Genomic DNA, 26,868 nt, shown 5'->3' with positions numbered 1-26,868 from the left:
AAGCTATGCTAGTATCATTTTCACCAGTAAAGGATATTCGCGATTTTCTCAAAAAGTTTTTTTTTTTTTTGAGAAAATCGGGAACAAACATACATAGTATGGCTTGAATACTTCTCTCCCTTTTTGAAGTTGGTTACTCAAAAACTTATAGATGAAGAATCATCTATACCTACTTACAAATAAATAGAATTGAAGTGTCTGTGTGTAATTTCAAAATCAATCAGTCAGTCTGTTTGCGTCCACTGCTGGACATAGGCCTTCCCAAGAGCGCGCCACCACACAATCCTCCCAGTCCTCATCCACCCACTTCCAGCTATCCTCTTAATTCCAACGGGTCGAAGGTCGTCCCACACTACGCTTTCTGATACACAGTCTCCACTCCAGAACAATTATAATATTTAGCTTGTATCATTATTTGAACTGTACCATAACTGAACCAAGTAAAGATTTTGTTGTTGACCTCGAGGACCCAACTCCTCAACCCTGATGCTGTAAAGAATTACATTTCTAAATCCTAGTGATCCCACAGGATTTTTAAAAGATCATCCATATAAATGTTTTTACTAAATTTGGTACAGAAATATCGTGCATTCCGGGGATGGGCTACAATGGATAGGCTACTTTTTGTCCTGGAAAATCAAAACATCCCACAGGATTCATAAAACCGAAATCCATTAGTCAGCTAATATAACTGTTCTTGGAACTAGGCAGGCGTTTCCCCATGAAGCCTGCACTTACTGATTTTAAATTACTATTTTGTAAAAAAAATGTAATATTACTAAAAATAATGCAGGTTTAAAAATTAAAATAAGCTTCAAGATAAAGTAAAATAAACATTTATTATTGAAAAAAAAAAATATACCTAGTTTATGACATTTTACAATTTTGCTACCTACTAGCACAGCCTCCTCTGGATTTATCAGCTTGACTGAAATCTATCCTTTTTCTTCAATTTTTAGCTAACCTCTAAAATAATAAAAGGTATTGTGTTTACATCTTTGATGTAGTTATTAAGCATTCGTTCCTTACACCCTTCTGTAATTTAGAGTTGTGTCCACCCATATTTCGTAACTACATGTTCTGAGATTTATTTATACTGGTTTTCAATATTTTATACCATTCTATTTCACTTATGTCCTATTAGTTACTCTTATAGTCAATTACATCCTTCATATTTTCTATTTTTAGTTTTATAAATAAATAAGTTTTGCTAACTAAATACCTCTTCTATATTATGTCAACTTTTTATCACATTACCATTTTGAAGGAGATTTCTAGGAGGTATTGAAGATGGCCCATACCTATTGCCTGCTTCTTGTATGAAAGCTCCTTCCATTTGTCTTGCAACTTGGTCAAAAAATAAATTCGATAAATGGGAATGAAAGGTGGAGCGAAATTCGAAAGCTATTTGAAAATCAACAACACAGGATTGATGTTCCCTCTTCAGACCAGGGCTGAATCTCCATAGAGTTAGTAGATAATGGAAGAGCCTGCCATCTCTACATTCTGCCTTTACTAAGTAAGGTTTCACCAAAGTCACATTAGATGTGTAGCTTTCATTGATTGGTGGGAAACCAACAATCAGGTCTGCTTTGAGGTTGCTAGGAGTTTTTGTTCGAACAATAGATTGCTTGCACCAAGGAACAAACTTGTGATAGTTCTCCACATCTGACACTACTTCGTACATTTGCTCCATTGTGTAACTGAAACAATGGTAGTATATTAAAAGATTGTAATTAATCTTAAATTAAAACACTAAATTACATGGTGGCTATTTAGAATTTTTAGAATTTTTGTTGTTATTAGTGGCAATATACTGATAATTTCAACTCTCTACCTGTAAAGGTTCATGAGCTACAAGCCCACTGACAGAGATACAGATAGAAAGATGGCCAGTAGAGGCTTAGTAATACAGTCTCATTAGCTCCTTTCCTACCCCTAAAAATCATGTTACTTGTAGTGCAAAGTAATGTTACAACATTTCTATAGCTTTCTATTTCTTATCTTGAAAAGCATAGCACTATTTTAGACCTGTAATGCTGTCAAACTAGGTATTGTATACAACCAAATAAGCATTTTGCTACTATACATATGTCTACAAAATGTGTATGACCTTAACAATATTAGGACTTACCCAACTAATTGTCTTCCACAATATTCTCTTTTTCGACTAGAATTAGGGAAGTTGAAGAAAGTGCGTCGTTGTTGGTGTAAAGTGTGACATTGGCAATGAGCATTATTTACGTAATGACCCTGAAATCTAAAATCGCAATATTGAATGCATTACAGGAAGAATTATACATAGTTATCAAATATTGAGCAATGATAAAATTATCATACTATTACCTTAAAATCGTGGATACACGCAATAATGCTCGATATCCAAAGGAATAACATTTAGATGAAATCATTTCCCTAAAGATAAACCATCCCTGTTTCAAAAAGAAAACATTTTGCCTTGGTGAACCAGAATTGATTTATGTATATTAAATTTTACATAATGAATCCATAAATTCTCACTAATATAATCTCATCACGAACATGATTAATCAATTGATTAAAGAAATCGTAATTTTATAATGCTGAACACTGCCACGAGCAAAAACAAATGAAAATGGGAAAATTCTTAGTTCCATTTCAAAAATTGATTTTCACTCAATTTGACATTTGACATCATTGATATGACATTTGCTATCAGTTTTTTTTAATTTATTCTTTGGCCCTGGATATCACTCTTTCTCTTTTAAGGCTCTCCTTTGTTGGCGAAACTTCAAAGTCTCGATCATCGCCGTAAGGTCGCCGGCTTATCCGTGTTTTATAGGATATATTTCGGAGATTGTGCACAGGAACTTTTCGATCTTGTCCCCCATTCACCATTTTACCACCGAACCGCAAGACGTCGGGCGAGTTTCCATCCTTATGTCGTCGACATTCCATCTACACGCACGAAACGTTTTGCGTCTTCATTCCTCATACGCATGGCTAAGGTTTGGAATACTCTTCCGCGATCAGTGTTTCTACCAACTATAATCCGGGTATCTTTAAAACAAGAGTGTATAGGCACCTTCTAGGTAAACGCGTCCCATCTTAGACCACATCATCACTTTCCATCAGGTGTGATTGTGGTCAAGCGCTTACCTATAGTGAATAAAAAAAAAAAAAAAGGGTTTTGCTGTCAGTTAATGGCTTGTAGTCATAGATAGAGTTAAGTAATACACTGGGTACCTACCTATATCACTATACTCAGTGCTCCGGATTACTGGTCTGTGAATGTGACTATTGTACAGTCCGACAAGGCTCTTTTGGCGCGTGGCCAAAATTGGAACTAAAGCCGCCATCTAGAGAAATGCACTTGTTGATAGTTCGCTGTGTCGGCATAAAGCAGAGACGTGCTACCTAAACATGATTGTGCACTTCAGCTTTAATTCCCTGCAAAAATAAATTCTGTTGCATTAGCATAAAGTCCAATTTCTAATACAATTATGCTAAGCGGAAAAACGAGCCGAGTGAGAGGTCTATAAATTGGAGTGTGTCACTGTCTAATGGATTGCAAGCATAAAAAAATATTTTCCATGGTACGAATTATAATGTAGCTCACAAAGTTCTTATTCATTGTTTATTTAATTTCAAACAACAAGATTACTTTCTTTTGTTTTCGCAGTAATTTTCATACTGTTATCTTTATTTTATAATGTCATTAAAATATCATTTAGTTTAAAAAGTATTATAAATATTTTTTTAAATTAATAGGATGACAACACTGGGTGTCAAGCAAAACAATATGGCGAACATTCTGTACTATACTGTACAGAAGTAGTAAGGTAACCATAATTTGATTGTTTAATGGAAGTGTTTTTTTCTGTTTATCGATAGATTTCTCAAAAATGAAGACTTAAGGCAAAAATGGATCGCTGTCGTTCCAGGAAATATCACCAAATATTCGGCAGTTTGCGGAATGAATTTTAAAGCGGAAGATTTTGCTACGGCTTCGTGTGTACTGAATTTTTTTTAAAAAGAAACGCTGTACCATCAATTTTCCCAAAAGTATGCCTTGCTTACGAACTTCCTAAAACTGTTTAGGACCTAAACACATGCACCAGATTATACAAAATAATTTTACTTACCTATATTATAGGTACCCATACTTAACATGACTGGTACTTTTTCGCAGAACAAAAAAAAGTTGAATTTCTCTACTTTTATAACTACAGCGCGGCAGACTATGGCCTAAACCTTTATCATTCTGAGAAGAGACCCGTGCTCAGTAGTGAGCGGCGATGGGTTATCATGATGATTCATCCTCTCCTATTCTCATATAATCCGTCAAATGTCTTACATTATCAAATCGTGTTGTCACCCTAATAGAAAGGGACACACTCCAATTTAGCGCTATCTCAATAGGCTCGTTTTTGGTGTCTCAGTGCACAATCTTGTTTAGGTAGCATGTCTCTGGCATAATAGACTACAGGCCCATGTTTAAAAATGGGTGGGTCATATGAACCACCCGGTGACGTATACAGGACGATATAAGAGCATAAAATAATAAGTTTCAGCACTATGCCGTCACTTGTAAGCTGTCCAACAGAGTGCTGGTGAGAATTGAAAAGTGCAGGTAGAGTGAGTACATTTTGGTCATATATTTTTGTACGGCATTTTTATCATCGATAGATCCATGAAAAATAATAAGAAAGCGCGCAGTGCCGTAAAAAAATGGTGCGCCACAAAGTCAGTAAATGTTTTGATTTTCTGACAATTTCCGGGGTAAATTTGGTCATTTAATTCTGTACGGCACTAGTTTCATACTGTTTCAATACAGCCTCTAATCCATTATTCCGCAACGCCGTACAAAAATCATGCGACAAGGGGAAAAAATTGAGGGTAGCAACCCCCTCTCTTTCCGTGGTCCGGGGGGTGATTTGAGAAAGTACGGCTTTGGTTCCAAAACATTATCTAGCACTCAAAAGTACTATTAAAAATAATGCCGTAAAAAAATTAGTGTTCATTTGAATGTGTATCAATAATTATCTTAATTTCATGGTATACTTAATTTTTAAAGCTGTAAAATCATTTGACTCTGTACGGCAACTTTTTTTTTAACATGATAGTGTAAAATACTATTGTTATATAGTATTGCCGTTCAAAAGAAACTGTTCTAAAAAAAATTATAGATAAATACAAAAACTGAAATTTTTCAAATTATTGCAAAAGTTTAAATATTCATAGATTAATAAAATATAGCAATTTTCTACGCTTTTCCCTTGTTTTAAATAGTATTAAGATAAATAAATTAGGAAAAAATTATGCCGTACATTTTAATGCAGACCATATCTTTTAGGCTGATGAAAATGATGCTACCATTTTAAGGGTAGTACTTTATGGCCATCTGATACTGTACGGCATTAACATATTTTTGAAGAGAACAATTGATAATATGATAAAATCACTATGCCGTCTAACTGAAGTGAACGGGTGTGTATATAATATCCACATCCCCTACAAACCTTTGGACCAACGAAAATGTACGGCATGTAAAAAAATATTATCTATGCATAAAACACTTTCAAAATAAATTAATTTTATGTTGTTTCAAATCACCCCCCGGACCACGGAAAGAGAGGGGGTTGCTACCCTCAATTTTTTCCCCTTGTCGCATGATTTTTGTACGGCGTTGCGGAATAATGGATTAGAGGCTGTATTGAAACAATATGAAACTAGTGCCGTACAGAATTAAATGACCAAATTTACCCCGGAAATTGTCAGAAAATCAAAACATTTACTGACTTTGTGGCGCACCATTTTTTTACGGCACTGCGCGCTTTCTTATTATTTTTCATGGATCTATCGATGGTAAAAATGCCGTACAAAAATATATGACCAAAATGTACTCACTCTACCTGCACTTTTCAATTCTCACCAGCACTCTGTTGGACAGCTTACAAGTGACGGCATAGTGCTGAAACTTATTATTTTATGCTCTTATATCGTCCTGTATACGTCACCTGGTGGTTCATATGACCCACCCATTTTTAAACATGGGCCTGTAGTCTATAAAGTGAAAACTGCGCCCTCACTCAAGTGCCAAAAGAGCCTTGTCGGATTGTAACGTAGAGATTACAAAAAATTGGTACATACTCTTTGAACAGTGCGACAAGGATCTTTTGGCGCGTGGCCGAAATCGGAACTAGCGCCTCCATCTTATGAAGCGTCACGCTGCCCCAGTACCCCTTGTGTGTTGGTGTTGCTAAGTAAAAAAATCTTAATTCACTGTTTCTTTTTATATATTAGAAGATCCATTCCAAAAAACATTTTATCAACATGATATACAGCATAAATGTGTCGGCATCTTATAACTATATTTCGCACTACGTAAATATAATATTTGAGCAGTTAAACATGATAGATTGCAAGTTCATGGCCTATCAATAGTTTTTACTAGAAAAAGAATAATAAAAACCATTTTTACCAAGAACAACTTTTAAATTTTTTCTTTCAGTTAATCACACTAATATTATAAAAGCGAAAGTTTGTGTGTGTGTGTGTGTGTGTGTGTGTGTGTGTGTGTGTGTGTGTGTGTGTGTGTGTGTGTGTGTGTGTGTGTGTGTATGTTTGTTACTCCTTCACGCAACCACTCCACCACTGGATGGATTTGGCTGAAATTCGGAATGGAGATAGATAGTATCCTGGATTAACACATAGGCTACTTTTTATCCCGGAAAATCAAAGAGTTCCCACGGGATTTTGTAAACCTAAATCCACGCGGGCGAAGCCGCGGGCATCGGCTAGTATTAGATAAAACTTACTCGGTTTTCAACATGATATATTCAGTATATTCTCTAAAACTGAGGATATTTTATTTACTGGCAGCCCTTGTTTTATAACCCCCCCTCTGACAATGTATTCAAACTGGCCAAAAGATCCTTGTCCATAGAGTAAAATAATACACTTTCAGTGATTACATACATAGTGATCACAATTTTTTACATACATTACTCTTTGATACCTTCCTTGTCGTACTGCAGATGAAGTTTAAACACACGTGTTTATTTTAATTTTAATTAATTAATTAGTGATTTTTCAACTGCTCGAAATAAATATTATTATAGGCACAATACATTTGAATATAATAAAGCCATTTAAATGGGTCGTAAAGCAAAGTTCGATGAAACAAAAAAGGTTAAAAAAGGGCCTGGACGGAAGGCACGAAAACAGGGTGATCCGGTGTTTAAAAAAGGCCTCAGTAAGTGTTCATTAAGCAACATAATATGTAACTCGCTTAGCTTCTGTTGTTATCATCGAATTGCGTATAGTTTAGTCATTGATTTAGCTTTAGTGTGATCTGTATAACCTATCCCTTTCATCACAACATAACCTGTTTCTTACAAACAAGCTGATGATCCACATGCGTTTATGGGAGCTGATCATTTAGATTATTTTATTGCCGTTTGCTAGTCTTTAATCTAGACTAATGAGTCTAGATTAAAAAGACTAGCAAACGATTTCATTAAACCTAGAGTGCCTAATTTTAAATCCTCATTAATTTTTGTGTTGCTGTTGTGGCATTTTGTACATTCGGAATGCATAATACCAACATGAGGTACCGTAACAGAATGTAAGGTGGTGATGTCCCGCCAAAAGTTTAAACATGATTATAGGACTAGTAGAACTTTTTAACAAACTGGCAATCATTGCTGTCTCTGTTTGTGACACTTTTTTCTAGCACCATCTCCATGCAGATCAGATGTATTACCCTTAGACACCCAAGTAGGAAATAATAATTAAATCAGGAGTTAATTATTGAAGTGTTTGCAGTTGATGACAATAAAGAGGAGAAACATTTAAGCCACAGACAAAAGCAGAGAGCTGCTCGAAGGGTTAAAAAGAAGAAGGAACTTGTAGAAAAAAGAAAACTCCTAAAGGAGGCAAAGAAGAATGTTGCTAAAGAACAAGAAAAAGAGGTAAAAGAAGTTGAAGAAGGTTCTGAGGAAAATTCTGATGATGAAATTGCTAAAGGTACATTATTAATTTAATTTATTTTATGAAAATAACGTGAAGTCTTATTTTTTTTTAATTTACTTCAAATAATATAATGAAGTCTATTTTAATTGAAAGTTATGGTACAGGCTTTATTTTCCTTAATTTAAGTTTAAAACCAAATCCATACTACTGTTTGCTATCTTTTCAGTGCCCATGCGTTTAACTGATTTTGATGATTTTTATTTAGCTTGTATCCGGAGAGAATTAAACAGAATTAAAAAAAAAACGAAATCCACATGGATGAAGTTGTGGGCGTCATCTACTTCATACAGGGATAGTTCCCATTCTTGAAATGGACATAGATTACTTTTATCCCAGAAAATCAAATAGTTTTGTGAAAACTATTTGATTTTCAAAAACCTATATCCTTGTGGGCAAATATCTAAGTAGTAGTGAATAAGTCTGTCAACTATTGGAAAATATAATGATCACACTGCCACTCTAATAGGCCAGTGTGACATGTACAGGATCCAGAATTCTAAAGATTTACCTTGTTTACAGGCTTTACAGATGACAACAAGGAATGGTTAACACCAAAACAAAAAGGTAAAAACAAACCTAAGAAGGTGTCAGATAGTGACAGTGGCCAAGATGATAGTTCTGATGAAGAACAGGAGAATGGAACAGATGAGGAGCAGGACTCAGATGCTGCTGATAAGCCTCAAACAAAATCAACTAAAGAACAGTATAAGGTAGTGTTCTTATTTAACACCACTATACAAAGTCATAAGACTTCTTTCATAAATTATTTATTTTATCAGTCCTGGTTATTATTTATTTTAACTTAAATCTAAATTAAACATAAAACTTGGTATACACAGCAAATGAAATTGGACACGAATGGGTTGTTTGGTGATGGTATTAAAATGAGTTGTATTTTTAGGTTGGAAAACTTGATGACTTATTTGAAGACTCAGACAATGATGATGGAGATAATGATGAACAATCAGAAGACAAACAAAAAAGTAAAATGACCTATGAGTCAGATTCCAGTGAAGACAATGACGATGACGAAGAAAGTGAAGATGATGACAAGTTACCCATTGAGAAGGCCAATATCAAATTAAAAAGGAAACAAAAACTTGACCAAAAGCTAGCAGATGACGAGTTACAGCTTAATATAGCTAAACAGGACGTATTTGCATTTCCTACTGAAGAGGAATTGCAAAATCCTACAAGTTTACAAGACATACATCAGAGGATCAAAGACGTAGTGACTGTATTAAGTGATTTTAGCAGACTGAAGGAAGAAGGCAGATCTCGTTGTGAATACACAGATTTGCTTCTTAAAGATTTGTGTATGTACTACAGCTATAATGAATTTCTTATGGAAGTCCTTATGCAAATATTCCCCGTTCAGGAGTTAGTAGAATTCCTTGAAGCTAGTGAAGTGGCCAGACCGTTGACGATAAGAACTAATAGTCTTAAGACCAGGAGAAGAGATTTGGCTCAGGCACTTATAAATAGAGGGGTCAATTTGGATCCTGTTGGCAAGTGGAGTAAAGTGGGACTTGTAATCTATAGTTCTACTGTACCGATCGGTGCTACACCCGAATATTTAGCTGGCCATTATATTTTACAAGGTGCATCTAGTTTTTTACCCGTCATGGCTCTAGCTCCTCAGGAAAATGAAAGGATTCTTGACATGTGTGCGGCGCCAGGTGGGAAAGCATCACATATAGCTGCCATAATGAAAAACACTGGTGCATTATTCGCCAATGACGCAAATAAGGAAAGAACGAAAGCTATCGTTGGCAACTTCCATAGACTGGGCGTTGTGAATGCGATCATTTGTAACTATGACGGAAGACAGTTTCCAGACGTAATCAAAGGCTTTGACAGGGTCCTTCTTGATGCACCATGTACAGGCTCGGGTGTTATAGCAAAAGATCCCAGCGTTAAAACAACAAAGGATCAAAAAGATATACAAAGATGTTTCAATCTACAAAGGCAGCTTCTATTGGCCGCTATAGATTGTTGTAATGCAAAGTCCAGCACTGGGGGTTATATAGTATATTCAACTTGCTCAATTCTGCCTGAAGAAAATGAATGGGTCGTAAACTATGCATTGAAAAGAAGAAATGTTAAACTAGTTCCAACTGGTCTGGACTTTGGAACAGAAGGTTTTATGAAGTACAGGCACCATAGATTCCATCCGTCGTTGAAACTAACCAGGCGATTCTATCCACATACTCATAATATGGATGGATTCTTTGTAGCAAAACTGAAGAAGTTTTCAAATGTTATTGTAAGTATCATAATATTAAAGCTAATTATTATTATATTTGTTTACCGCGACCATTTAGCTGTGCCGATACTTGTATACATAGATTGACGAGATTCTCGTGAGTACGCGATCCACACTCATAGTAACTGTAACGTTATGCTTGCCTCCATACTGTGAGTGTCTTTGATTTAGCGGCCAAAACAGATAATCGTTGGTTTGCCGCGAGCGTAACTCACAACTACGTACATGCTATGATTTTTGGTAACTTAAAATAGTTACACTTATAGCTCGCTAGTAAGTACCCAGCTTAAGATTAGTTCAGTGACTAAGCTGTGAAAATATATCTAACAGACAGGAAAAGGTAGTTTCGCTTTTAAAATACTAGTATAGATGTACGATTTAACAATTACTTTATTTCTTGATAGCCTGAACCAGTTAAAGACGACGACGAAAACGAAGCAGAGACAGAAGCTAATGAGATAAAACAAAATGGTGACGCGACAGCGGAAGAACAGTCAAAACTGTCAAATAGTCCTCTCAAAAGACCTGCAGAGTCCAATGAAGTGGAGCCTCAGAATAAAAAGAATAAACCTAATAGGTGAGATTTTTTACAGAAATATGTAAAGCCAAGTGTCCACCGACAATAAAACTTGCAAAAGTCACTATCATAGGCTGCGGATACACCTGTAAGTTTTGCTCACGCATGTAGCTTACATGATTTACTTACGAGAAAATATACTAATGTTAACATTGTAATAAGTACATTTACATTAGTTTTGTTGTTAATTAATTACGTAAGCTATTTACGTGAGAAACTTACGGGTGTAATCGCGGCATTATGTCAATGTCAAACTACGCTAAAATTTATTGATACAAGTGTTTTCACAGTGCAATTGATGTGCGGTGCAAATGCCTTGGCATAGCTAACTTCTGTAAGTTTTATGGCCGGTGGACACTTGACTTTAGCAAGGAACTACAAGTTTAATTTGTATAATACAATGTGTATGGAATATGCACCGCTCGCTATTCTACTAGTAAAGAACACTGCTTAATTTTCCTGCTTCATTAGTAGTGGAAGGGTTGGCGGCGCGTCTCGCATGCAGGTTGTACCATACAGATTTGTTTGTTTTGGCATATTATAGCAAATTAAGATTGTATTTTCTTGTATGTATATCATGTAGTTCCACATGCTTCTGTTCAACACTTGTCTTTAATTATCATGCCCAATATCCCTTTCCCCTCAAACTAAGTGTAAAAACCGGTGCTAGGAGAAAATACAAGAATAGATCGATCAATGGCATTTGATTTTAAAATCTTTCAGATTTCAGTCAGTCCCTCATATGTGTACAGCAATTAACAGTTTAGTGCCCCTCAAATGTTAAGTGATGATTTGTTGATGTTCCCGTACCTTTGTTTCATTTCAGTATATGGTTTAAAGAATTAGTTCGCATTTTTTTTAAATAGTGTTTTTTTATTGCAGCACTGAACCTGTAAACGTAAATAAGGATACAACTCAAAATGTACAAAAAACCAAGAAGAAACGTAATAAAAAGAATAAAAATAAATCCACTGTTAATGTGCAAAATAAAGGTAATGAAACTAATACTAAACAAAATCAGGCTGACAAAAATAAAACAGTGGGTAAAACTACCCAAAAGCAGCAAGTTAAAAAAAATAAATCAAGTTCAAATACAAGAAATAATATGGCAATTCCTCCGATAGTAAAAGTAGATTCTAATAATTCTACCGAAGTTAACAATGTTGCGAGTAATAGCAGTCCCAAGAAAAAGGGAAATAAAAATAAAAAGAAAGTTAAGCAAACTACACCAACCACAGCCAATAAAGTGGTTGTTAATAAAAACGAAGAAAAAATTACAGACAAAACCCAGATTGCAGCAGCAAAAAAGCTTAAGAATAAAATGAAGAAGCAACAGAAGAAAGTCGGTAAATTGAACGTCAAGAAAACAAACAAACAGAATGTCAACGACAAAACCAAGATGTTCAAGAAAAATAAGATGAAAACATGATTTGTATACTAATATTATGATGATGTAATATAATTATGATATATTTTATATTTAAATCATTTCTTTCTTTATTTCTTCATTTATTTCTTTTCTTTAATGATATAGCACTAACTGATGCCCGCGACTTTGTCCGCGGGGATTTAATTTTTTAAAAACCCCGCGTAACCGCGGGGTTTTTAGCTTGATTGTTTATAAAATCTGATGCCTCCTCCCCTCCCCATTTTTTAAAACCTAAATCCACGCAGACAAAGAGCGGGCATCATCTAATACCTAGGCAAACTAATAACAATAATTTACAGTTTCATAATAATTATTTTTAGAGACTAGATTTTGCTCTTTAGGTATATGTAGAATCTCATAACCATTTTTTTCGAGATAAAAGTATGTAGGTAAGTACTTATTTCTGTCCATGTGAGCCATAATTCTCTAGTACTAAAATATGGGCAATAAAACACGCTGGAAGAGGTGTTCCATTTTTTGTTTAATCCAAGCGGCGCCCTAACAAGCGTACCGGGAATTAAGATTCAAACTTTGTCTCAATCTTCTCATCACTAACATGTGGTTCCGAGTATGCCGACATGACGCTCACTGCTGCTATCAGTGCCAAAATGGCGAAAATCAAGTGGCTTCAAAAACAGGTCCCCACACTCGTGGAATAAGAAGGTTGAGGCCATTACACCTTTCAGGACATTTTGGAGAACTCTCAGGCATGCAGGCTCACATATTTGCTCTGACCATGCAGGTTTCCTCACGATGTTTTCCTACACCGCTAAAACAAGTGATATTTATTTGTTGATAGCGCACATAACTCCAAAAAATTATAGGTTTTTTTTTTAAATTCACTATAGGCAAGCGCTTGACCACAATCACACCTGATGGAAAGTATGATGTGGTCTAAGATGGGATGACTTAGAACACATAGAATCTGCCTATTCAGGTGCGTGTCTGTGATTTAACTCCCGACCTCTCGAAAAGAACATCTTAACCACTAGGCTATCACCACCCACATAGTACAAAAATACTTAGGAAAAATCGATCCATCCATCCGCAGTCCCCTGACATAGAAATTTTCAAAAACTAAAAAAAAATATAAACTTAGTATAGCTCTAGAATCGAATCTGTTCAGTGAAATTTCATAATTTAAGGATTTTCATTTATCTTTAGTACTAAACTAAGGGCTTTTCATTTCACTTTTTTTTTCTTTTTTTTTTAATTTATTTTACCTTTTCATTTCACTAAATAGATTCGACTCTAAAGCTAACTTTTTATTTCTTAGTTTTCAAAATGACTTTCAGACGACTACGAATAATTTTTTCTAAGTTTTTGAGATAAATGAGTAGGAAAAATAAAATAAATACGAAAATCAACTGCGCGAAGTCCGAAATTCAGTGCTACGCAACCAAACTCTACACTTTTCCTCTTTTTTCTTTTTTTTTTCTTTTCGTCAATTACTTGATAGTAGGTATGGACTAATATAATGTATATTACATGTTTTAAATTAATAAAATTATCATGTGAATTTTCTTTCTCAGTGATCATTTTCCGTAAATACCTATACCTACTTCTTCGGTTAGCCCGCATAGTGGGTTGAAACTTGAAACCTAAAGTATGCTACGTAAAGCTAAGCTTGCGATATAGCCGGCCTGTGCTTAGTTACGTCATTTATTTCATTCATAGTCTGTCTTGTAGTATGTAGCTAGTTATATTCAAAGCAAAGCCTTACTTCGGATCAGAGAAAATTAATACCTATATTTACAAAACGGAAACATTTTGGTTAAATTGAAATTGGTGAATTGTAGATCTGTTTTGACATATTTAATGTGCCTGATTTTAAATCTTTCATTTCGTAAATCGTGAAGCAATGTCCTCGTAGCGTCTCGTTATGCAAACAATAGGCCCTAAGTTCGATTTTCGGTTGGCCAATTTAAGAAAGAATCAGTTCGTTACACTTAGCATCTGAGTATTTCTCCGGTAGGCTTCGGCCCAGGCTAGGCTAGGTAAAACGGGTCACACCTACCTATCAGCCACCGATAAAAGATATCGACGATTCGCTACGATTCGCGTAGCAGTAAAATAATAGTAGTTACTCGACTTACCTATGAGTTTTTGTAATAGGTGTGTCAGATTACCTTTTATATAATTTAATAAAGGGAAAGAGAAATAGGTCAAACATAATGTTGAATATGAGCACATTCTATTGCTACGTAAGTAATAAGTTCTCGAAATTGCTACGGAATTCGAGAGAAAAACGACCCGAAACTGCCATATATCGTATGTAGCTGTATGTAGGAGTATATTGAAACAAAGCGGACAACAATATGAAGCGCAGCTACACGTACTCATGTCCATCCCCGGATAGCTCAGCCTCGGCTTCGTACCGGGCGGCGTAGCTCCGTGCTACGGGTATCCTTAATGAAACCGTAGATCGCGCAGCCGCGTCCCCTTTCCCCCTTCGGAGGCTGCCACTGACAGTGTCTCGCGGGCCGCGCTGTCGACTTCACACGTACGACACACGTTCCCACACATTTCTGTAACTGTATAAGTAAAAAATTACTATTAATTGTATAATCGAAGTGCTCGTTTCGGCTCCTGTAACAATTGTAGTGCCAGTTTCATTGATAGTGTTGCGGTTTTTTGTCAAAGGAAAGTAGGGCGGGACGCTTTGTCCGTACTACGCCCGAGAGGCTGAAACGCGCAGCATCCCTTCCCGTAGGTATACGTATAGCTACTCATACTATCGCGTAGAGCTATGCAAGCTTGACAGCTATTCCTTTTCAACGTAGAGCTTCGATGTTGGCGGTTCCGATTTGATTTGTTCTGCGAAGTAGATCGTTCTTTGATACTGCGTAAAAAAACTATCTATCCTCCTGGCGCAGTCGGGTAATTACTAAAGGTACTTCATATTCTTAATAATATATATACTTACCTATGTTTTTTTTTATACATTATAGCGAGGAACCCATGAACATGCCGGCTTTTCAGGAATTTGTTGATCGTCTCGTCTGGTCGTTGTTACCTATTCGGTGTTATGCATACAAACCTTCCTCGTGAAATGTTCTAAATTATGGTAAAAAGCATTGAAATATTGAGGTATTGAAATCTATAAAGAAGTTTAGTAGCTATAAGCGAATATACAAACACACACGAAATGCAATATTGTTAAATTAAAGATTCAATTTCGATGTAAGCGGAGAATATAATTGGCTACGTTGAAAAAATAAAAATAAAAAATCGGTCAAGTGTGAGTGGGATATATATCACTTTTTTCTCATGGCGGCCGTTTTGAAATTTTTAGTAAGTATTTGTTGTTATAGCTGCAATAGAAATATATATTTTGTGAAAATTTCAACTCTACTTACCTATTATGGTTCACGAGATAGCGCCCGCTGACAGACAGACGGACGGACAGTGGAGGCTTAGTAATAGGGTCCCGCTGGCAGCCTTCGGGTACGGATCCCTGAAAGACTAGGTATTAAGTAAACTAGTAAAGTACCATCGTATTATAAATTAAATAAATGTGTAATTCGCGTCGGAAAGTTTATATAACACTATAGGAGCATATAATAAATAAATAGATCCCCTTCATCATAATAATTGACGTAATAATTTTTCCTTTTCAACATAAATGGAATTGATTTAAAAGCGGACGCGTATTACACCGACGCGCGACGCTAATGAGCCCGCAACGTTTCCAGCGCAACTACAAGTGTAGACGAGGGCCCTTGAAGCAAATAGGCCACGGGGATTCATTACCGGAACGTTGGTATTGCAGGGTTAACTTGTAGGTATTATAATAAGTGGAAAATGAGCCGAGATATTAATAACTAGCTGATGCCCGCGACTTCGTTAGCGTAGATATAGATTTTTTCAAAAATCAAGTGGGAACTCTTTAATTTTCCCGGATGAAAAGTAGCCTATGTGTTAATCCAGGGTATAATCTATCTTCATTCTAAATTTCAGCAAATCCGTCCAGTAGTTTTTGTGTGAAAGAGCAGCAAACATACACACATACTCACATACACACTAACTTTCGCCTTTATAATATTACGTAGTGTTAAGTGTGATAATGTGATAATATCTTAGTCAACAAAATTTATTTTATTACCGTTTAGTCTGATATTTTGCTTAGAGTAAGATACTCGATCGCTTTAAAGATATTTCTTCGGTCCAAGCTTCGTTATTCCCGGGCTTCTAACTGGTCCCCGGACAAGATTTGCTTTTGCGGTGACCGAGCGTTATTACATTTCTCATTTTCTTTCACAATGAATTCTCAGAATATAAGCAATTGGTAAAAAACCATATATATTTTTATCTTATTGAAGTCTCAATAGTTAATGATCACTTTTAATGATAATTTTGGATTCTATGTGGAATTTTTCTGCTGCCTATTTATTTATTTCATTATCTCTAAATTAATGTTACGACACGGTGTATTTGCGTCCTTTATGTATCTCGGAAACATATCGTAACATATAGAGTACCTAGATAAATTATCGTTATTATTTAAACGCAAGAGCATATACTAAGGCTGCGTACATATTGGCTACTAGATTCTGAGCGATCGCTTCTTTTCAGCAGCTGAGCATCTGTTCTATACCAGTCGAGGCCTCCGGAGAGACACTCGGGGTATTTCAGACGTCCAAAACTCCTAGCTGTCGTAAAGGAACTGCGCGTATTTAGTCATAGCGTCTAACGAGTCAATGTGCGCTCAACCTAAGCTTTACTACCGCGTTACCTCACCGCAGCAACGTTATGAATGTAAATGCAATTTAGTACGAGTGCAAGTTGATTGATCGTGAATCGTGATTGTTATGTATTAAGTATCTACCTCACCAAATTCAGCAACGTAACTACGTAGAAGATATTATGATGCATAATATTATATGTCTAAACGTAGATATCAGATTTTATTTTATGGGAAGGAAAGATTAAATGTTGTAAAATTAAACTAAACATACCTACCTATAAAAGACTGTAGAACAAAATGGATCTATACTAGGCAGGTATAAGCTTTCCTTAGTAATTTGATTTTCCCCTTTTCTACAGGAAAAACTCCTAAGAAAATGCGATCATTTGCTTCATTACTCATTAGGTGGGTTTGATGACTACGCTAACATAATATGGGTGGGTAGTCCGTAGTGGGTACCTACCGTCCTTCATAGTAGTATTGGTAGTATATTATTAGTTACTACGTATTCACGTATGTACCTACAACCCCTGTTCTCAAAGATCGCTCCCGCAAACGCTCCCTTCTACGCTTTTGTCGTGGACCCGTTCCCATTCTAAGGAGGTATTTGGTCTCACAGCTACAAATATTAAAGTTTTGTTTGTCTCTTATCATTTTACGGACAACTAACTAGTTAGTCATCATATCTTGATACATAACCTAACTCGTAGGTATTACTGATATTGTATGGACACAGCTTTCAAAAAATAAACGTTTCTTGATTATTTTTTTCTCTCTCGTCTGGCTTTACAAAGATTAGCCAATGTCAAGTTTGTAGTTATTTGAAACAAGTCAGTTAAACTATACAAGTATGGACCCCGTCTGTGCCGGCGCTCGCCGACATACGCACGGCACCCCCTTAGAGCGCTTTTCAGTCAGTTTTAACAAAAAAACACTCCAAAAAGGCAGAGCACGCCCGCCAGCTAACACCAACACAAACGAAGTCCTTATTCTTTCTTTCTTTCTTTATACGTCTACTACCGGGATTCGGCAATTGCGCGTTGTGTTGCCGGCGGCAATTGTATCGTTACGCACATTTTAACTCGAATGGTTGGCGCCATTATAGGTTTTTAGGGTTCCGTTGACAGTGTGGCCAGACGAATGCCGAAATACCTTAAAATTTAACTCACATGTTCAAAATTGCAAATCGCAAACAATGCCTACCTGCCTGCTAGGTAGATAGATATGCGCGTGCGACGTGAAAGTGATACGCGCCGTGCATTATTTGTTTGCCTTATCATGACCAAACAGTTTATTACAAATAAGAATGCAGGCTGCAGTAGTTCGGTGCGTGAGATAAAAATCTTTAAATAAATCGTCGTTGAAAAACTTTCTTGAAATCTATACATATAATAAAATTGTAGAAAAGTGGTGTCTGTACAATGGAAATATATAAAAAAAAAGTAGCAGGGGTTGTTATTATATCGATGCCGAACCCGAAATTGTAATTAATTTTTTTTTTGTCTGTTTGTCTGTTTGTCTGTTTGTCTGTGTGTTTGTGCACGCTAATCTCAGAAACGGCTTATTCTATTTAGATACGGTTTTCACTAATATATTGTAGTAAGCTTCACTTAGGATTTAGTGTTCATTTCATGTCAATCGGTTCATAAATAAAAAAGTTATGTCAATTTAAAGAATCACGGCGCCTCGCGCCTGAGCGTCCGTGGCTATATAAAGCGCGAAAAGTCACTATTCCACGCGAACGAAGTCGCGGGCACAGCTAGTCGAAAAATAAAATTCTACGTATGTAGGTAGTTACAACAATGTTGCGAAAATCATTTAGCGTAAAGAAAACTAATACCTACCTACCTAATACCTAGGTATGCGTAAATCTCTGAGTAGAGCCCGATAGAAATCAAGTTTATTATAATAGGTAGGTACTAAATGATGCCAGCGACTTCGTCCGCGTGGATTTAGGTTTTTCAAAATCCCGTAGAGATTCTTTGATTTTCCGGGATAAAAAGTAGCCCATGTGTTAATCCAGCCTATTTCCATTTCAGCCAAACCGTTCAGTAGTTTTTGCGTGAAAGAGTAACAAACACACATACACACAAACTTTCGCTTTTTTATAATAGGTATAGTGTGATAAATAAATGATACAATATTAAATACACTTATCAGTGCAACAAAATTTTATTTTCTCCGACCTAAGGACTGAGATCAATAAAGAGATTTTCTCTATCGTGATTAGTATAGGAATCGTTTTAGTTAACATACGAATATTTTTCGATTTCACTGAGTTAGCTACCCACGTACTTACTCGAATGGTCTGTTGGCGAATCGCCAAGTGTTACCCGATTTTATCACTTTTGGTTTCATAGTGTATGCGGCCAACGACCTATTGAATTTTACAAATTTGCATATTTGCAATACTTCCTTCATAATATTAATAAATGAAGATGAAAATTTCATACTAAAATCTTCATAATGAAGATGAAAATATTTATTTGCTGCCTATTAAACATAGCTTAGGTACTTTACATAAGTTTTCTTTGGTAAGTATAGGTATAGCGTATAATAACTGGTATAACTGAGCAGGCTCTTGTGGTAGTGAACGATACGGGAGTCATCACACCCTTCCGCACCGCTCCACTATCGTAGGAACCTACTCAGTAATACGAGTCAGTCAAGAGTAGAGACGTCCCATTTCACAGATCCATGCTTTTTTTATTACACGATAAAAAAGCATGGATTTGACTCTCTCTAGGAATTCGCAGGTCTGCAATTGCTTGTATAGTATGGAATATTATTGTAAATTGAACAATTGAAAAGAACAACCGCCGAGTTTCTTGCTGGTTCTTCTCGGTAGGAACGGCATTCCGATTTCCGAACCAGTGGTAAATTATTTTGATGATTCAAAATCACTTGTAAAAGTTTATTTTAATAAAAATCTATTCTATTCTATCAAAAGTTTGAGCAGTTTCACTACTAAGCATACGGTTAGGTACCTATAATAGGTATATTGTTCTCACTTTCTTTTGCTTCTAACGTAAAACTCCGGATACTAAACCACTATTTTGCTGTAACTGTTATTATTTTATTGCAGTAATGAATACCTAGTAAAAAAAGATCAATTAGTCGAGTAGCTATTCCCTATAAAAAGAAAAAGATATTGATGATCAAATATGTTACGGCACAATCGCGAAGATGAATTATTGCAGTGGATGATTCGCTAACTTAGTGATCATCACAGGTGAAAGCCATCAAACTCATTTGACATTGGTTGGTTCTATATTGCTGCTTCTCTGAGCGAAGATAATAATATTTCGTAGCAAAACCTTCAATGGATTAAAGAGAAATGTCAAATGAGCGTGGTTGCTTTCATTCCATGATGATCACTGAATTAGCGAATCACCTTGCCAGATTCCTGTCTTACCCTTCTGTCGGATTCTTCATGTGACATACATACCTGTCTTGTCACAAACGTGGCATAGGTACTTGTATGCATTTTGCGCTGGGTAGACTCTACTTACCAATTATTTTAGTTCCATTCACTGATATAACATAATCTAGATACGTACAGAAAATCTGCTTAACTTTCTGGGCAAAGCATTCCTAACTGATCGCTTGTACCTATCGCAGGTGTCAAATATGATCGTGTGCAGTTGCAACCAAAGTGTGTAGGTACCTATTCCGTATTCCATCCATACCTGTACAATGTACAATGTACTTCATAGGTACACGCTGTACCATAATATCGACACCTCCCACGTAAGTTGTTGTATCCCCAAAACTACAACTTTTCAGTAGAGCGTTTTAAAGATATAAATTGAAATTAAAGCTCCATTTTTCAATATATTTTTGTGAAATTCGGTATTTAGTTATAGTATACAATACTTTCACATATTCTGAAAGATAATTTATAGAAATACTTCACATTTCTGAGATTTTGTTCATACAACATTTTACGGCGTGTTTCATCTTTGTAAAATGTTGTATAAGATACTTACAACAAATTACGCTGGAAAAAACGGGTTGAGTGTCATCGTATGTGTTAAATACAACAGTGTACGTCGTTTAAAATTTAAAAAAAATGTAGTATGTGTAGTCCGATTCATCATTTCCAACCAATGGATGTCCACTACTGGACATAGGTCTCTTGTAGGGACTTCTATATGCCACGGTCTTGCACCACCTGAATCCAGTGGCTCCTTGTGACTCGTTTGATGTCGTCTGTGCACCTAGTGGGAGTCTGTCAACGCTGCGCCTTACAGTGCGAGGTTCCAGCACCTTGGGACCTCAACGTCTATGGGTCCTTCGAATTATGTGCCCCGGCCATTTACACTTCAGCTTCGCAACCCATTTATGCCGGTTACTCTGATTTTCCTACCGATATCCACATTCCAGATTCGATCACGTAGAGAAACTTCAAATATATCTCTCTAATTGCCCGCTTAGTGACTCTAAACTTTCTTATGAATTCCATTATAATATGTGACCATATTATCTCGGAACCATAATATGTCATCACTGGTAACACGCACTGTTCGAAGACTAATTTAGTTTCCGTACGCTGCCGCCGAGTCGGATTCGTTGGCTGACCTGTTCCTTGAAATTGGAACAGGTACCTGGTCCAAGTACCTGTTCCAGGCTTACACACTTTTCTATAATTTCGAGTGCAAAGCCCTCAACGATTACTGGGTGGGCCGAGACATAAGAATAAGACATAATTTTCGTCTTACTCATGTTCATTTTCAGGCCCATCTGTTGTGAAACTTTGCAAAGGTCATTGAGATGTAAATGTAGAAACTCTGGGAAACCTAATGAGGTTTCCCAGAGTTTCTGTGATAGTGACCATGTCATCGACAAATCGAAGGTGAATTTCTTTTGATGTTAATGTCAAGTTCATTCCAATCCAAGCTTAAAGATAAGGACGTCTTCCAAAGCAGCGGTTAAGAGTTTCAGAGAATTACGTCTCAATGTGCACTCTGTCACTGCAATTGGACTGGCCTAGTCTGGTCCTATTTGTCGACTGACTTGGTGTTTTCGTACAGGATTCTATTTCAGCATTTGTATGAACAGGCAGTTGTTTCAGCATCTCAATAGCGACCTTAATACAGCCCCAGTTTCCACCAAATCAAAAACTTTCTCATAATTTACAAACGCTTAGCAAAAAGGCAGATTATTATAATAGCCTTCAGTTATATTATGCATAACATGTCGCAGCTTATGAATGTGACCTATAGTGCTTAAGCTTTTTCAGAATCAAGCTTGTTAGGGATGCTGAAAGTCATCGAACTTATTATTGTGACGATTCATAATGACTTACGATAACAACAGCTTATAAACATGGCTTAGCAACGAGATGAATCTATGACTCTTCTTGAGTAATGTTTGTAACTTTGTAATTTCGTTATGCAATGAACTAGATTAATTCGAATATAAGATTTTGTGCCCACATTGCAACAAATAAACCATTACTTATTATTTATTACGGCATTATCGGATTTACGGATTGGAAAATCGCTGAAAGACCTTAAGTACTGGTTTGCCACCCGCTTTCAGGAATTCTACTGTGATTCTGATATCACCGAGCGAATTTTTATCCTTGAGTTGTTTGAGAGCCATACTTATCTCGTATAAACTGGCATCTGGGATATCTTGGGTATAGTGTCTCGTCAATTTAGCTCTGGGATCTTTAGCCAAATCTTCAACAAGTCTTTGTATTGTGGTATATAACTGTCCATAGAACTTCTCCACTTATTTCAAGAGCTCAAGTTTAGCTGAAATGAGGTGTTGTCAGTTTTTTGTCGTATCAGCAGGCCCAGTTTAGTAGACAGATCTTTCGTGAATACTTTTGAGTTCCTGATCCGCTGTATGGTATCTTTAAAACGAAATTAAAGATCCATAAGTCACGTGTTTGTACAATTGTGTGTAGAGATCTGCCAGTAGGTAGGTGCATCTGCTGAAGACTACAGTATCATTTCTGGTCTTTTTCTGGCCATGAGCTTTAAAATCATAAAAAAAATTGTTGATTTTTGGACGATAAGCCGTAAAGAAATTGGACTACACCACCTGGCAGGTTCTGTCAACCTATTTATTGGAAAGGTAGGCTCTGAAATAATATATTGTGGTAGTGATTTTTTTGTTAATTATATGGTAACCTAGTGGTATGATGAGCCGATTAGTTATTTCATTGACTATCATAGGTTTACGTCGCCATCAAACTAAATTTTAACATAGTTTTATTGTATACAATGTCGTATGTAAGAAAAAAAACAATGTCATAGCAACGTAAAACATAGCATGTAATCATACAACAAAATTTTGAGAAATAAATGCCGAAGTAAAATGTTGTATGTATCACTTAACACAAAATTTATTATAATTCTGCAACGTAAACGGTTGTATGTCATCATACAATACTGTTTTTGGGTGTACTAAACGACGTAAATTGTTGTATGTAATCTATACAATAGTTTAGCTTGGCATCACTATTTAATTACTAAAATACGATAATGAAATAAAAAAATGCAAACACAACCGTGACATATCAGTGTCTTGAGTTACAAACATTTCATTTCAAGTCCGGCGTGATCTGTTGTATCTGTTACATACGAGGCGCAAACGTGCGACTTCACCCCACATAAAACGTTGTAAAGGTCGATATGATATTTTACGTCGTCCTCGTTTGAAAAATACAACATTATACGCCTCATAAGTACTTTAAAAAACAACATTTTTAGGATTTTCTTTAATTGAACATATAAAATAGATAAAAATAGACATTGTTATGTAAAAAACGCAAAATGGCAATTTTGTGGCTTACAACAACTTACGTGGGAGGTGTCGATATACTGTACTATCCTTTCTTATTACATTTGGAACTAGTCCAACTTTCTAAAATCAAGGACTATAATATATATATGAAAGGACACAACAGTAGGTATTATTATAAAGTAGGTTAATATACTCGAATTTAGACTTCTAGTTTTCTTGAAGTATGGAATAGAATAGTGTCTTTACTCTATACGATTTCTGAGCTGATGATATTATGTCATTTCTTCTATCTATTTTGAGGTATTATGCCTCTTTTTATTACCTAATTAAAATCCAAATCTCTACATCTAATTTACATAAAACCAGTTGAGTTTCAAATAATTTTGTGATTTTCCTGGTTACGGATTTAAATCTAAACATCTCCTGAATTTATCCTATGGAAGGTTGGGTTATTTGAGTCTTATTTGATTAGGGACTTCGATGCCTTAGTAAATGGCTGTCAGTTAGACACACGTTAGGTATGCCCCTGGGGTTTTAGCAATTTGTTGGTTTCCCGAGACCCCATGGTCGTTTGGGCCACCACCTTTCCAAGGGTTGTGTACATTATAATATTACCTAATTTAAAATAGGATTAAAACCGTGAATAATCTGCGTAAAATCCATACTAATATTATAAATGCGAAAGTGTGTCTGTCTGTCTGTCTGTCTGTTTGTCTGCTACGTTTTCACGGCCCAACCGCTGAACCGATTTTGATGAAATTTGGTACACACATGGGCTACATCCCGGGGAAGGACATAGGCTACTTTTTATCCCGGAAAATCAAAGAGTTCCTGCGGGATTTAAAAAACCGAAATCCAGGCGGGCGAAGCCGCGGGCATCCTCTAGTTTAGAATATAATCGTTATTATTATTGGAATTTATTTTATACTTAGAGCTTTATGTCTGTTAACATTTCAAAGCATTACTAGATGAGTGATTATTTACCTAAGTAGTTTTGGTATTCCCAAGTATTTTTTTATTAAATTAATTTTATTTGTTTAAAATCAACAAAGCTATTTAAAAATGTTAGTTGGATTAGAATGCGTTTCATTCGGATATTACATATTGCTTTGCCTTTCAAGTGGCTCTTACCATAAAAAAATTTTAATTGAAAAGTAAATATACCTACGTTCTACGTATTACCTAGGTACCTACCTATTAGTAATAAAATAAAGAGACCTTTGTAGTTAATTAATTAATTTAACCAACAATTATTACTAATATCTAGGTATGTCTACATTTGCAACGTTTGCGTGTAAAAACATAACAAGGTAGATATTTTTGTGTTATTTATTACTTTCACTCGTAAAATAAAGAATGAATAAGTGCCTACTTTATATTATAAAACAGTAACGTTTGCTTGAAAAAATTCTCTAGGAATTGTTTATTTTATAGATATTTTAGTTTATTGGATATAGCATATAATGTTGATATCTCAGGACTCTACTTATATCTTTCTGTCTTATTTTACTGAAATCGTTGAATAGGGACGTAGTTGAGACGTAGCTACTAGCTAATAACAAGCAAACAAACCGACTATTTGGATTTATAACATTAGTAGATACTTACATATTTAGTAATAAAAAGTATTATTTAGTAGTATTACAAAAAAATTGGGTTTTCTTTTTTAAAGGATTGCTTATTTTTGTGACTTTATTTTATAGGTAGTTAATTATTATTACACTTTTCACATTTTTATATGTGGAACTGCTAAATTGATTCAATATAGGTACATAATTAAATCAAAACAAAGACCTGATAGGTTGTAACTTGTATGCTTGTAAGATTGTACATATAGTAGCTTCATTATGATTCTACATTTAGATAAATAGACGTCCTGAATATAAATGTGACAGTTGAGAGACAAGGTTCCATATATTGACTCCTACAACATGACTTACCTAATCTATGATAAGATGAAACGATATTATTAAATTAGCAGGTATCAATTAAGTACGACATTGTAGTTATTATCGCATAGCAGAGTTTCTATACCTACTAAGTATATAAAGGTATTTAGATAAGAGACAGCCTCTATTAAGAAGGCCGCCATTAGCATACTTTTCTTTCGTTTATTCTTGCCTGTATTTAAAAAAAAATTATGAGCAATAAATTTTTTTTAGGGTTTCATACCTACCTCAAAAGTTAAAAAAGTCCTTTATAGGATCACTTCATTTTCAGTGTGTACGAGTATGGTATGTGCATACTGCATATCCTTCCAAGGTAGGTAGGTACCGAACCCTCGGTGCGTAAGTCCGCTCGCACTTGATCGCTTTTTCTTTTGGTAGCACTAGACAACCGAAATGTGGACGTTGCGCCCTATAAGAATAAAAATTTAAAACTAAAAATGTTCCAACTAGGTACCCACCTACATAAAAGCATAAAACGGGTTGAACACTATAATGAAACAAGAATAGGTTAGAGCGCTCCAAAAGTCCTAATTAAATTCTTTTTTCGTGTCGTTTTGAATAATTCTACCCCCGTTGCTTGGTTCCAAGCGCCCCAATTCGCGGTCTCTGAAAATGCGCTTTCTATACTATAGGTATACAAGGCCATTTAAGTAAGGCTTCATTATAGCTTTATTCTTTCATTATTACTAGCTTTTGTCGAAACCCGCCTTTGTAATGTGGCGTGGATTAACTACCTGAAAAGATTTCTGTAGCATTCCAAGTACTGCCTACATCACCAATATATCGATTGTGAACTGGAAAAATATTCTTTCTATCTCAATTTTTTGACGATCTTACTTCAAGAAGCCGAAAGCTTAATTTGCTATAATCCGCTGAAACAAACAAATCTGTATGGTGCAACATGCAGAATGCGATATGCACTGCCCGCCCTCCCACTGCTAAACATGCAGGAAAAGCCAGCCATCAATAATATAAGCAAGCAATACTACCACCACATATTTCGTCTGTTTCAGTGGAATATAGCAAATCAAGCTTTCGGTTCCTTGTATATCATGGACTTCCGCAAATAACGTCTGCTTCAATACAAGATTTCACTTCGTTCTATTTTTTACACTCCGCATTGGCATAGTTCAAGAAGCTTGGAAGAAAAATTTGAAAGAGACGGTTCTATTTAGCTGAAGGAAA

General features: G+C 35.7%; 3 protein-coding genes across 10 annotated transcripts in view; 2 read left to right on the top strand and 1 right to left on the bottom strand.

Moving 5' to 3' along the window:
* Positions 1-820: 820 nt before the first annotated feature.
* On the bottom strand, positions 821-2,671 carry LOC123879830 (coenzyme Q-binding protein COQ10, mitochondrial). The gene is made up of 3 exons (XM_045927726.1): positions 2,347-2,671; positions 2,135-2,260; positions 821-1,703 (listed from the first exon to the last, which is right to left on the bottom strand). The coding sequence occupies exons 1-3, from the start codon at positions 2,409-2,411 to the stop codon at positions 1,238-1,240; spliced, it is 657 nt and encodes a 218-aa protein (XP_045783682.1). The 5' UTR covers positions 2,412-2,671; the 3' UTR covers positions 821-1,237.
* Positions 2,672-6,985: 4,314 nt separating this feature from the next.
* Positions 6,986-12,349, top strand: LOC123879795 (25S rRNA (cytosine-C(5))-methyltransferase nop2). Its single transcript, XM_045927690.1, has 6 exons — positions 6,986-7,237; positions 7,810-8,010; positions 8,536-8,726; positions 8,918-10,282; positions 10,687-10,859; positions 11,742-12,349. Exons 1-6 carry the CDS (start codon positions 7,138-7,140, stop codon positions 12,286-12,288), a joined length of 2,577 nt encoding a protein of 858 aa, XP_045783646.1. The 5' UTR covers positions 6,986-7,137; the 3' UTR covers positions 12,289-12,349.
* A 2,399-nt stretch (positions 12,350-14,748) lies between these two features.
* The window catches only part of LOC123881085 (plasma membrane ascorbate-dependent reductase CYBRD1-like), a 100,162-nt gene continuing 88,042 nt past the window's right edge, over positions 14,749-26,868 (top strand). Inside the window, exon 1 of one of the 8 annotated variants that reach the window (XM_045929643.1) lies at positions 14,749-14,830. The gene's annotated coding sequence lies outside the window, so the exon portion shown is untranslated. Of the gene's footprint in view, positions 15,008-15,146; positions 15,169-26,868 lie in introns of those variants that run through there. The other 7 variants (XM_045929644.1, XM_045929651.1, XM_045929650.1 and 4 more) reach the window with 7 other exon arrangements.

This window comes from Maniola jurtina, chromosome 3, assembly GCF_905333055.1.
Source record: "Maniola jurtina chromosome 3, ilManJurt1.1, whole genome shotgun sequence".
Classification (NCBI taxonomy): domain Eukaryota; kingdom Metazoa; phylum Arthropoda; class Insecta; order Lepidoptera; family Nymphalidae; genus Maniola; species Maniola jurtina.
The sequence above is the reverse complement of the archived record's forward strand: the minus strand, read 5'-3'. Positions and strand labels throughout refer to the sequence as shown.